Consider the following 12,434-nt stretch of genomic DNA (forward strand, 5'->3'; position numbering starts at 1 on the left):
TTTAAGACCGCGGAGGATACACATGTGCAGCCTCGAAATTTCCCGCAACGAAGGACGCCGGCCTCGGTAGAATTCCAAGCATCCTGGACATTGGAACAGTCCTTCGGCGGGACTCGATGACGTAGCATCCTTGAAATAGTGGCTCTGGAGCATTCTTCCTCGACAGTGAGAAACACCCTTTATACAGTAAATGTGAGGTAAAGTGTGTCGCCAATGTAACCGGTTAGAACTCAAAGTGGCGATGAGGTCCTAAAATGTATGGAAAGGGTCTTAAAAAAGGTCTTAAAAGGAATTGCATTTGACTTCAGGATTCCTGCATATACCCTGTTACATATCGTCCTAAGAGAAGTCCTTTTTCATTCTTGACTATTTGTCTCGATTGAATGCCACTTTAAGCTATGTGATGTTTTGCAGTTCCTCAAAGTCATCAGACGAAGACGGTAGTTTGTGATATAAAAACTATCAATCGGGCCCCTTTAATGGATCCTTTGTCGTAGCACTAACTGACATCGCTCAGTTTCTGACTCTTTCTCCCGCCTTGTGTCCACAGAGCAGTCCAGACGTGACGACCTGGAGTCTCTGGGCTACGTCCTCATGTACTTCAACCTGGGCTCCCTCCCCTGGCAGGGCCTCAAGGCCGCCACCAAGAGACAGAAGTACGAGCGAATCAGTGAGAAGAAAATGTCCACGCCCATCGAGGTTCTCTGCAAAGGATACCCCTGTAAGTTATGATTCTGCGTTTCCGTGGCAGCTGCAGTATTGAGTTTTATTTCAGCCAATTCATGTGCCGTGATGTTTTGAGTATCCTGAGTTTCTCTTCACTTCTGTTCTCTCCTGCAGCTGAGTTCTCCACCTACCTGAATTTCTGCCGTTCGCTTCGTTTTGACGACAAGCCGGACTACTCTTACCTACGGCAGCTCTTCAGGAATCTCTTCCACCGCCAGGGATTCTCCTACGATTACGTCTTCGACTGGAACATGCTCAAATTTGTGAGTTTCTTAGTTTTGTTTATAGTGTCGTGGACAATCCCCATTGATCAACTGTCACAAAAACCAGTAAATGGGGCAACTTTGGCCAACTTTGCTAATTTCCAGCTGTTGTCCCCGGCCAGACGAGAATAGACACCTTTTTAAAATCACAATACATCACAGCATTAGTTAAAGTGTTTAGTATGTTGCCTAGACGCAAACTAAGTCTGTCATCAGCGTGAAAAGATCTCACTGCCGAAAATATAATACGGCTAATTTGGAGCTATATTTTGTTAATGGAAACTCTTTGATGTCTCAGGGTGCCAGTCGAACAGCTGAGGACGGGGAGCGGGAGCGAGAGCGGAGGGCGGGAGATGACGAGCGGGTCGCAGGGGCCCCCAGAGTGTCGGCATCGCGGGGCCTCCCACCGGGGCCCCTCCCCGCAGCTGCCAACAGAGTGAGGAACGGGCCGGAGCAGGCCGTCTCCAACCCCGCCTCGCGGGTGCCGCAGTCCGGTGAGTTTTCTGCCGACTCGTCTCAAAGTTCTGTGGTCCGTCTTAAAATACAATTCTGAAAACAAATTCATTAGTTTTTTCTAATGTCAAAATTGACACAACTTCATGTTTTTTTAAGAATATGACTTTTATCCATTTAGAGTATATATTTAATATTATTATTAAATCCATGTTATCCCCATACTATGTTATGATATCCGTCGGCAACCCTAAATTAAACAAATGTAACGCCCATATTACAATGTTGCTACACCAATATTATGGCATTTTAGCACATGTATATCACCCATGTTACTATTGTTCAACCATATAAGTTATTACAACCGTATTTCACCCTTCTAACGCACATATTACACCATCACACGTATATTACTCCGTTGTCATTCATATTACGGCGTTATTACACTTATTTTACACCCGTTGTTCACCCAAGTTATAGTTATAACACTAGGGATGGGTATCGTTACGTTTTTAACGGTACTACTACTTTTATCGATACCGCTTATTGATCCGGTCCTTTAACGGTACTCTTATCGGTTCTTTTGGAGAGAAAAACAAGGTAAACTAAACAAATTGTGAACACAATTAACATTGCTTATTATTTAAATTAAATAAATAATATTTCACATCAAAACAAACAACAATGTTTTAACAAATCGCATTAAATAATCTGACAGAACTGTAAACAGAATAGCTGAAACTTTAACAAAATAAATAACTGCTCGATTATGGCAAAAATCATAATCTGGATTATTTGGGTCAATAATTGTAATTACAATTATTAAATGCGATTATTCATTGACTTTGAAAACATCCATTTATTGTACTTTAAAACAAATACAAATCATAATTTGAACTTTTTAACTGTTGAATTATACGTTCAGGGTAATCAACTGAAAAACCAATATAAATTATATATTCATATCTACATTTAAATGAATAATAAATACCAATAAACAAGATCAACAGACATGTTGCAGTGCACTGTCACAACCTGAAAACTCCTTAACATAAAGCCAACATTTTGGTAAAACATATTCAACATATTCCACTCAGTTAAACATTGAAGGCTGGCCCACCGTCATGGTCCAGAAGTAACAGGAAGTAAATGTTGAACTACAATTTAAGACCAAATAAAAATGTTTTGGCCACCATGGCAAATGCTGGTAGGGCTGCTCGTGTCATCTCTTAAAGATTTTTGCTAGAAACTAGGGCCGCTCGATTATGGCAAAAATCATAATCTTGATTATTTGGGTCAATAATCGAGATCACGATTATTAAAAACGATTATCCATTTACTTTGAAAACATCCATTTATTGGAGAAAAAAAATGTGAACAGGATGTTTTTAACAGTTGATTACCCTGAACTTTAAGTATAACCAGTTGCGGCTGGTGGAAAATATTTTTGGTGGGGCTATGGCTTTGGGAACACTCAAATTATTTAATTCCCATTTAAAATTGTGTGTGTGGTACAGCTACACCATTGTTTGGTTTCCATGGTAGCGCGTCTCTTTAGCAGCGCGTGCAACTCAAAGTCTGAGAGAGTGAGGAAGATGAAAACTGAACAAGAATCGACAACTCGACCCTCTGCTCACTCCTTTCCTGTAAAACACAGGTCCAGCCCACACATATGCTCCATGGTGCCACAGGCATTGCCCTTACAACTACAATAAGCATATAAATGATAATCTACAGCTCCGGCGATCCACTAGCACCGGAGTCTCCACCTGCAGACAACTACTGTAGCGTCACCTTGGATACGAGTCCAAACAACTCACAGACACACAGGCCAGGGCGCTGACAGGGCGCCCTTTGAGCATCAGATCTCACGACGCTGATTGGCTGAAATTATGTTTCGGCGGCATAGTTTACAGATAGCAACAGTCAGCTCCTGGCTGCTGCTGCTCTGGCTGAGGGCTCCTTTCTACCGCCCGGACGAGAGAGGGTAATGATGCACGCTGCGGCCAGGCAGGAAACATGTGACTTATCAGTAACTTTGAATGACAATCAAACATGTGGGAAGAGGGGGGGCGGCGCCCCTATGGGCTGGCCGCCACTGAATATAACTCAACTGAAAGAAAAGAAAATCGTTATATTTCGATTACGTTGTTTTCGTAATCGTTGCAAGCCATAATCGTAATTGCGATTTAAAATACGATTAATTGAGCAGCCCTATCTCATCATTAACCCATGTTTGTATCATGTAGTTAACTCCGTGTGTTGCTGCTAGCACACATAACACCTGACGTGGATGGGGCTACAGAGCCACTAGAAAGACGGTGGAACCCGGTGCATTCCTCCGTCTGGATGTGGAGCACTTTTGATACATGTTTAGACAAATTGCTCGTGTTACCGCCCTTACTTGCTAAACTCTTATTGCACTTTTGGTAATGAGCATTGTCCACATCGAGACGGGTAAAGTTTAACCACACCTCGGAGCGCGTTCTCTCCGCCATCTCCTCCGTGTGTGTGTGCTGCAGAGCGTGTGTAGACTGCCCCGCCCCCTCGCACACAGGCGGGGGAGAGAGATCTCTCGTCTGGATTGGAAAGATCGAAAATACTAAAAATGTTGCAGTCTTTTTGCGTATTAGAAACGGAGTTGGCGACACTAAAACTGCAATATAATGTTTGTGTAGCAATAATACATGACATATATTTTTTACATGTCTCCAGTACCGATAAAAGGCCGATAACGTCGGAGCTTAACCGCGGTACCACGGTCTTTAATAATTCCCATAGCCATCCCTATATAACACTCATAATAAACTGTTATTTCTCCCATAAACACCCATATTTCACGGTTATTACACCATCCGAGTATAGGCCCCAAACACACCACCTTTAATGTTTCTCATGAAGTGCACCGACTTACTGCCCCTTCCCCCCCACAGCCTGTCAACTGACTGTATCCCATTTAATGAACTATACTGACACCGCATTATATTTCTTGAATACCTGCACACCTTGTGGTCAGTTCTGAATGTTCCACATCATTCCAGGGAACACGTCGCCTCGTGCCATCTCTCGTGCGGAGAGGGAGAGGAAGGTGAGCATGCGGCTGCACCGCGGAGCCCCCGCAAACGTGTCGTCCTCTGACCTCACAGCCCGCCACGACGCATCCAGAATCTCCACATCACAGGTGAGAAAACACACACATTAGTGGGAGAAATGTGGTCATTTATGAAAATGCTATGTGTGTTGAAGTAAAGCGAATTATCCTCCAAAAATAACATTTTAGATTACAGCAAGACGTTCAAAAATCAAGCCGATGTTTAAAAGACTCATCTCGGTTAGGACTGGATTAATATTGCCACAACATTTTGATGTGGAAATGTATCAACAATATACATACAGACTTCAAGGAGTAATAGTGAACTATCTTTCAGCACTTCTTCAATCCACAACTTTGCTAAAATCACACGTAAAACATTTTGTAAGTAGTCGTGCTAATATAGAAACCTTATTGTTGTGTTGACGCTTCACTCCAGCAATTTCATTTTACAACCAGATCCGTTATTATGGACAATAACTTGGATTACATTGTTCTAAAGTGTTAACTAGATACTGTCATGCACTAAAGATGTCTTATGAAATCAGTTGGCTAAGCTTTCAGTGTTATGCGTGTCCCAGTAACTGGCTGTTTGTGTAGGTATTTGTGGGTTTGGTTACATCACCAAGGGAAATGGATCAAACAACTATTCATATTTAAACTGCACTGTCATTTTATACCCGTCTAATTCTATTTGTGACCCGCTCTATCGAAATCAGTCGGAAGTCGCAACGGCTCATTTCAAAATAAACGTGGATTTACGTAAAAAACTATTTTTTCGGGGTTCGGGTGTTTTGTTTGATTTTAAACAAACAAAGTCTTGGCTTTCAGAATATGAAACTTTTATTTCCAAAATCACACGATAAATACATGTTTGAAGCTTGTAAAGGGACGAAGACAGCTCTCACTCGCAATCTGCTCTTCCGCAGCGCCTCCCTCCGCTGACATTATGAGTGTACGCGTATAGTAATCATAGATAACACGACAGCGTCCGTTACAGTTTGTTTTCATCTGATTTCAACTAAACAAAGTCTTGGCTTTCAGAACATTAAACTTGTTTCGGCAAATTCAGAAGATAAATACAACTTTGAAGCTTCGGCATAATTACAAGCGGAGAACGGAGTAACGTAACGTCACAGCGGGCCTAACAACAGCCGGTGTTTCTCGTGACTGTTTTCCCCGGGAACCAAACACAATACACACAAACAGAAAATTACACAAACACACACACACACGTATACACACACACTCGCGAGCTTTCCCTCCAAACTAAAATATCTTCCCTCCGTAGTACTTTGATCATTTGCTAATAACCAATCAGATCGATGGATTCCAGAGAAGAGAAAACTTTGAAGGCCTTCTTCTCAAAACGCTGACTCGGTGACAGTCATTATATAATGTGATATATTTAGCTTAATATTTGGAGTACAACAACAATCCTGATATCATTAGGAAGCTAGGAAGCTCCTCTTTCCAGCAGTGTATACAACTCAAAGTGTGTCTTCGGGTCAATGTGACTGATTTCGATGGAGCAGGTCACATTTTCTCTTGTCTTTTAAACAACAGTTTGTACATGTCATGATTTACTGTGCCTGTTGCACTGTATCCTAATTGTTTTTGAATGTTTTAAAGCACTTAGAATCGCCTCATGTTGAAATGTTCTAAATAAATAAACGTATCTCGCCTTCCTTTGCAGGTCAGCGTGCCATTTGAGCACTTGGGGAAGTAGGGTTCTTTGGCTCTGCATGCACATGAAACTGACAGGTGAGCTGTTCTTTAAACTTCCAAATACATAAACGCACCACTTCCAAATGCCCCGCCCTCACTAACAACTCTCCCCTTTGTCATTACAGGTATATTCATCGCTCCCATTTCATTTTGTTCCTTTTATTTTGACCTTGTCTTATGAAAAGATGATTGCCAATGGACCCATGGATCTTAGGAAATGGACATAGATTTCTTTTAAGGATCCAGGGAAGTTTGTGACAGTACAAGTCTTTTTGCTGAAGCGTGGACCACCACCACCATTCAGAAAGCAAACACTCCTTCACCATTTTGACTCCATGGTTCATCATACCCTGCCACTCCTCAAAACATTTCCCTCTGTACCTTCTGTCTGACAAATGTGAAGAGCTGTTGGCGTCAAAGAAGCAAAAAGTAATCGGGGACGTGCATGTTTCTCGTCAAAGGTCATCTTAGTGATTGATATAGGCTTAGTAACGATTGCTTTTTCAGCTCAACACCGCAAAAACGATTCTGTGTATGTCATATTTGTATCTTTCGTGAGGATATCACAAATTGGAGCTCCTTTCTTTGCTTTGAGAGAAATGACAGCTAAAAATGAAGAAGTGAGGAGAGGCAGGTGAGAGGGTAGTGGACTAAAGGAGAGGTAGCTCTGAAGAGGATCAGTAAGTGATGTTTTAGCTGTAAGGTTTCCGGTGAAGTAGCATATGGTGCTTGCTCGCCCTTCATCCACGTCGTGAAAACTCGGCCACCAAAACCTCCACAACCCCTTAATTTGCCTGTTTTTTTGTTTTAAATGTGAGCCGGGTAAGGTGAAGAAGGACCATAGATATTGCAAAGACACACTCCACGTCTTGAGGGAAGCGCCTCAGGAAATTCTCAGCGTATTTGACCACATAGCTGCCCGTTTTGGCTAAGAAACAGTGGCTGCAATTTTGACGATACTTCTAAATGTTACCTTTTTTAATTCCTTTTCTTATGGAGGTCATAGGGGAGTGGGCAGGCTCCGTTAGGGATTACTCTTAAGGGGGGGGTGGGACATCCAATTGTTAATTGTAAAATGTTTACTTCACTGTAAATATTTTTTTTTTTTGTTGATGTAAAGCCAAACTGTGGTTATCTGTTTTTAAAGTAGAACAATGCATACTAATGACATCCATTGGGGCTGGGGGCAGAATTTTAGATATTTAAAGTACTAAACTGGGGGAGGGGCTTGTGTTGCATTGCCAGCTGGGTCATTTAATATTTTGTGTGTGTGTGAGACTGAGTGAATCCCTGCTAAGAATACAATTCCCATTTTGTATGCAGATTTTAATCCCACTTCTCTGCTATTTATGTTAAACTATTTTTTATATGTCTGTCCTCTTATTCCTGTCATTTCATCTTCCTGTAACTTATTAGAAATAGTGTTCGTTTGCCTGTCCTTTCTGTTGTCATGCTTCAACGGTTGTCCTCGTATAATACTTTCAATATTCCTTCCTGCAAAAAGTACATACTAATAGTTTTGATGTCACCTCCAGCTACCTTAATGATGTCATTCAAAAGAAAACATAACTGATGCAAATTGCAGGGATGTGTAAATAGCAGTGTGTGTACTGTGTGTAATTACCTTTGTACAGGCCACGTGACCCAGTGGCATCGTGACTGTCGGGTTGGGATTGGTCTAGGAGAGGAAGAGGCCAGGGGATTTCACTTTATGTATTGTGTACTGATATCTTGTACAGTTCTTTAACACACTTTATTTACAACAGTATTTGTGTATATTTTATGAAGTAATAAAAATGAATAACGTTGCTCACAACTTTTTGCTGACCTTTTATTATTGTCACGTCTTTTGCCTACTGTTAAGTCTAGACATTACTAAAACGATGAGTGTGTGTTTGGACATAACGTGGTGGAAAGGAACTTATTACATTTACTCGGGAACCAAGTACACATTGAGGTAATTCTACTTTACCCTAGTATTTTCATTGTATACTACTTTATACATCTGCTCTACTACATTTTGGAAGCAAATGTTGTACTTTTTACTCTACTACATTTATTTTACAGATCCATTTATTAGTTACTTTATTAATTCAGATTCTGACACACAATACTTGGGACAAACTTTTAAAATGGGATTATTTGGTATAGATTAAACCATCCAACATTATATTTTCGTAATTAAAACCACAAGTTTCTTAACAAACATAGTTGGCAGTCATTTTTCTAAGAGGTTTTTGTTCCAAAAATATTTCACACTTCCAGCTTCTTGTATGTGAATTTTTGCTGCTTTTGCTTTGACATATTTTAATATTTCTTTTATATTTCTTTCTTTAAATTAGTACTTTTACGTCCTAATACTTTAAGTACATTTTCCTAATAGTTCTTAAATACTTTTACTGGAGTAAGATAAGATTAAGTATTTTATTGATCGCAATTTGGGAAATGTTTGTGTTGCAGCAGCATGTACATGGCATTGTACAATAAAAATTAATAAACAAGAAAGTAGAAAATATACATGTAGAATTTACAAATGAACAATAACAAGATATAAAGCAAGCTAGTACCATTCTCGATGCAGTGCTTTTACTATAAATGTATTTTCACAGTGTGGTATTGGTACTTTTACTCAAGTACTCAGAATATGAATACTTTGTCCACCCCTCTATGCAGTGCAGTCTAGCTTAGTTTACATTAACAGACCCCGGAAAAATAAACATGACTGCGCATGCGCAAACTAGTTGCTGTTAATGCACTGAACTGCAGATGGTGATGTGGATGAAATAACGGTGTCCAGTTCATCAGCTTTGGATGGGGAAATGGTGAGAAGGAAACAGTTTTTCATTTCACATTTTGATATTGTAATTGAATGCGAGTCATCTCGAAAACATGTTATGTTTATTCGCTTTGTTTTGACTTGACGGGGAGAAGCAACAGTAAGCTAGGCGAATAAAGCTAACAGTAGCTAACGGCTAGCAGCGCTTGGCGTAGTTGATGCTCAGCTGTTAATACTTGCCATTTATTATCAAAGAAGAGGCTCATTTCATGGGTTCCTACATTAATGTAGTGTTTAATTTAGATTCCCAAGTTGGCTTGAATTTTACAGCGTTTAAAAATAACTTTTTCTACTCCAAAAGGTTTGTAATCGACTTGAGAGGATGAGCTAAATTGATGCTGTGATTTCAACGCAGATCCAAACAACTGCAGAGGAGGTGAGTGATCAGTGAGCCATTATCACCCAACAACAGCTACATTTCCCCCTGTTTAGCATGTTGTATTAGTTCACTGTTTACATATAACGATCGACATCGGCTGTGGTGATGTAAATATTGCTCCTAACGGATTTTCATTAAGTATGATGTCATCTTGTATGCAGCACGATTTTGTATACTGATCTGCAGCCTGAACACTGAGGAACCTGCTTCCTGGTTCGTTGAGGGATTTGTTCTAGCTGCACTTTGAAATCCCTTGTGGTCCTTGTTAATGATCTTGTGGTTATCAGAGCCTCAGATGGATCCCAGCCAGCTTCTATAGCCGGATGCTTCACAGTATGATTCATGCCTTGGGGCATATGACTGCCTGCCACAATGACTGCTGGTTCGATTCAGGTCAAAGTACAATGCATGTTTTGAAACCGACCCATGGGTGCAGTCAGCAGGATTGATGAGGTGCCTCTCTCTCTTGTCTGTGGCCCACTGGGAAGCATTGAGCGTTGTTGTCGCTGTATGTTGGAGCTGGTGATGCTTTTGTACAGCAAACACAGATATGAACAGATTTGATCTTCTAGACAACATGTTTGGACTGATCTACATGCATCCACGTGTGGTCGATATCCAACCACATGTCTTATCTGTCAGATAATATGATCAAAAGATACCAGGATAAATGGCAAGACCTTCCCCCGGTATAACAACAATGAGCTCAACACAGTAATATAGGAACAATAATAGTTCCTTTACATATGTTTTGGACACGTCAATATAATGATTATAACATTAGAAATCCATTATTATTATAAGTTATCAAACTGTAACCGTCTACATACAAAATCCTCATGCTACAAGTTTGACTAAGTTATTGGCTGGCTGTAAAAAATGAGATGAAATATTAAACGATGAAGATTGATATTTGGCTCAGCTCCTAATCAATACATTGAAGAAAGAAAAGTGAAATAGAGTATTTCCTCCTCAAAACTGTTAATGTTGTTAGAAATCTTAATTTTAATTGCTGCCCACTCTTATTCGATTAGTTGACAAATTGGTCAGTTATTTTAATAGTTGAGGAATGAATGAGTAAAGTGGTGCTTTTTTATGATTCTTTGTGAGCAAGACATATTTTGAAGATTAAATGAACTATATCCTAAGAAAAGAAAAAAAAATATTTGTTAATAATTTAGTTTTTGGGAGAAGGGGTGGGATTAAATAAGTGTAAACTTCTTCCCACCCCTTTTCGGATGTGTAATTAAGAATCAGATATATTTTTGTATATTAATTTGACACTGCTTCATTTTGTATTGTATAATAATTGTCATGTTAAATGTCATTATTATTATTATTTTTTTGTATTATTGTTTTACGTATTCGAAATATATCTAATAAAAAAAAATATATATATATATTGTTGACGAAGAATTTCTGTTGTCTAAAACCGCCCTAGCAGCGTTTTCTGCTGTGTGACACACCGATGTGTTTCATGTTACTGCACTGCCACACGCTGATCGAGGCCCTGGCAAACAGCGTGAGTCATCGATAACCATATCGAGCGCCAACCTATATATAGCTGGTGCACAGGGAGGGTTTGAAAGTCATTGTGGAATTAGTTTTCGCTGCGAATGATTAAATTATCGCCTTTCCGGAATCCACACCCAAGACATGGCGTGGTTGGAGGTATGACAGAGATCTGTGATGATCTGAAACGGGCGCTGGCACATGGAGATTTTTTTTTTTTTACCACATTTTTATTGAGATTAATACACAACATGTACAACCAAAAGCACAACATTTTTTTCTTTTTTGTTAAAATAACTTAAGTACATAAGAAAAAGATAAAATTAGACAACAGCAATTACTTACAAAATATACAGAATACATATGTAAGCTAAAAATAATAACAATAATACAGACAAACAGAGATAAAATAAAACAAACCCTCCCTCCCACACACACACACACACACACACACACACACACACACACACACACACACACACACACACACACACAGAGGGTGTTCGCTGTTGGGTGCCAACGTGGAGCATTTTCCTGTCTGCTTTTGACGTCGCAAGCTCCGGTTTGGTCAGCCTGATTTTCATTTGTCTAAATCAGTGCAACATAATTTAATAGTACTACTTATTTTGCTTCCCCTAATTACAAGTAATTTTGAAGCATCGAGAGATGGTGTTTTCAACTGGCATTGATTTCTTCCTATTGTGCTGACGTGGAACCTGGCAGTGTAAGCATTAGGGTTGAAAGACACGGTACAGAAACCAATGAAGACAATATAGGACTTTGTATTTCTGCATGGTTTGCAAATTGTTTGGCACCTGTATGTTACTTTAAGCAACTCAACAATACTGGAAACGGTATCACTGGGCCTCATGCAGCAACATTCTCTTAAATAAAAGAAAAGAAGGTATGCATAACGTTTTTACAATCCATCCTACCCAGGTGTGCTAAGTGACGAATCCCAGTATAGCATAAATTGTAGCACATGTGGCATCATATTATAAGCATAGGTAACGCCCCATACTACTGTATAAGGGCGGGTATTGTGCCGTGTGCAAATATACTAATAGGTGCCCAATCATTTGAGAGATGCCACTAAAAAAGGCTGTGAGAACAAGATCTTCAGCAGAAGTGAAATGCATTCTGAAGTGAACAATATCGCAACAAGCTTCCTCCTTTTATAGCCTTAATTATCTAACTCACACATATGATAATCTATATATATATAGTGACTTTAAATAACATGAAAGTCTATATTTGAACGTGCGAATGTGTGATACTGTTCTACTAAAAATATGTTCAGCGTCATGTCTAGCTACACAGCATCACAGAGGGAAACATTGGGTCAGCAGCCCTCAGCACACGGCTGTCACACTGATTTCCTGTGTCACAGTGATCCCCCCCCCTCTCCGTGGTGTGTTTGCCTCCTTTTAAGCCTCTACTTACCCA

The 12,434-nt window shown here is 39.9% G+C and overlaps 2 protein-coding genes across 2 annotated transcripts in view; both read left to right on the forward strand.

The window, feature by feature from the left end:
• Positions 1-947: 947 nt before the first annotated feature.
• LOC117536873 (casein kinase I) lies at positions 948-8,077 on the forward strand (the record flags this gene model as incomplete). Its single annotated transcript, XM_034201958.1, is given in 5 exon segments — positions 948-989; positions 1,288-1,483; positions 4,484-4,623; positions 6,230-6,297; positions 6,387-8,077. Coding segments are annotated over 4 exon segments (411 nt in total), but the record flags the coding sequence as incomplete, so codon positions are not given.
• Positions 8,078-8,990: 913 nt separating this feature from the next.
• LOC117536872 (transmembrane protein 184B-like) overlaps positions 8,991-12,434 on the forward strand; it is an 11,734-nt gene continuing 8,290 nt past the window's right edge. Inside the window, exons 1-2 of the mRNA XM_034201957.1 lie at positions 8,991-9,083; positions 9,399-9,473. The gene's annotated coding sequence lies outside the window, so the exon portion shown is untranslated. The remainder of the gene's footprint in view (positions 9,084-9,398; positions 9,474-12,434) is intronic.

This window comes from Gymnodraco acuticeps, unplaced genomic scaffold (genome assembly GCF_902827175.1).
Source record: "Gymnodraco acuticeps unplaced genomic scaffold, fGymAcu1.1, whole genome shotgun sequence".
Lineage (NCBI taxonomy): Eukaryota > Metazoa > Chordata > Actinopteri > Perciformes > Bathydraconidae > Gymnodraco > Gymnodraco acuticeps.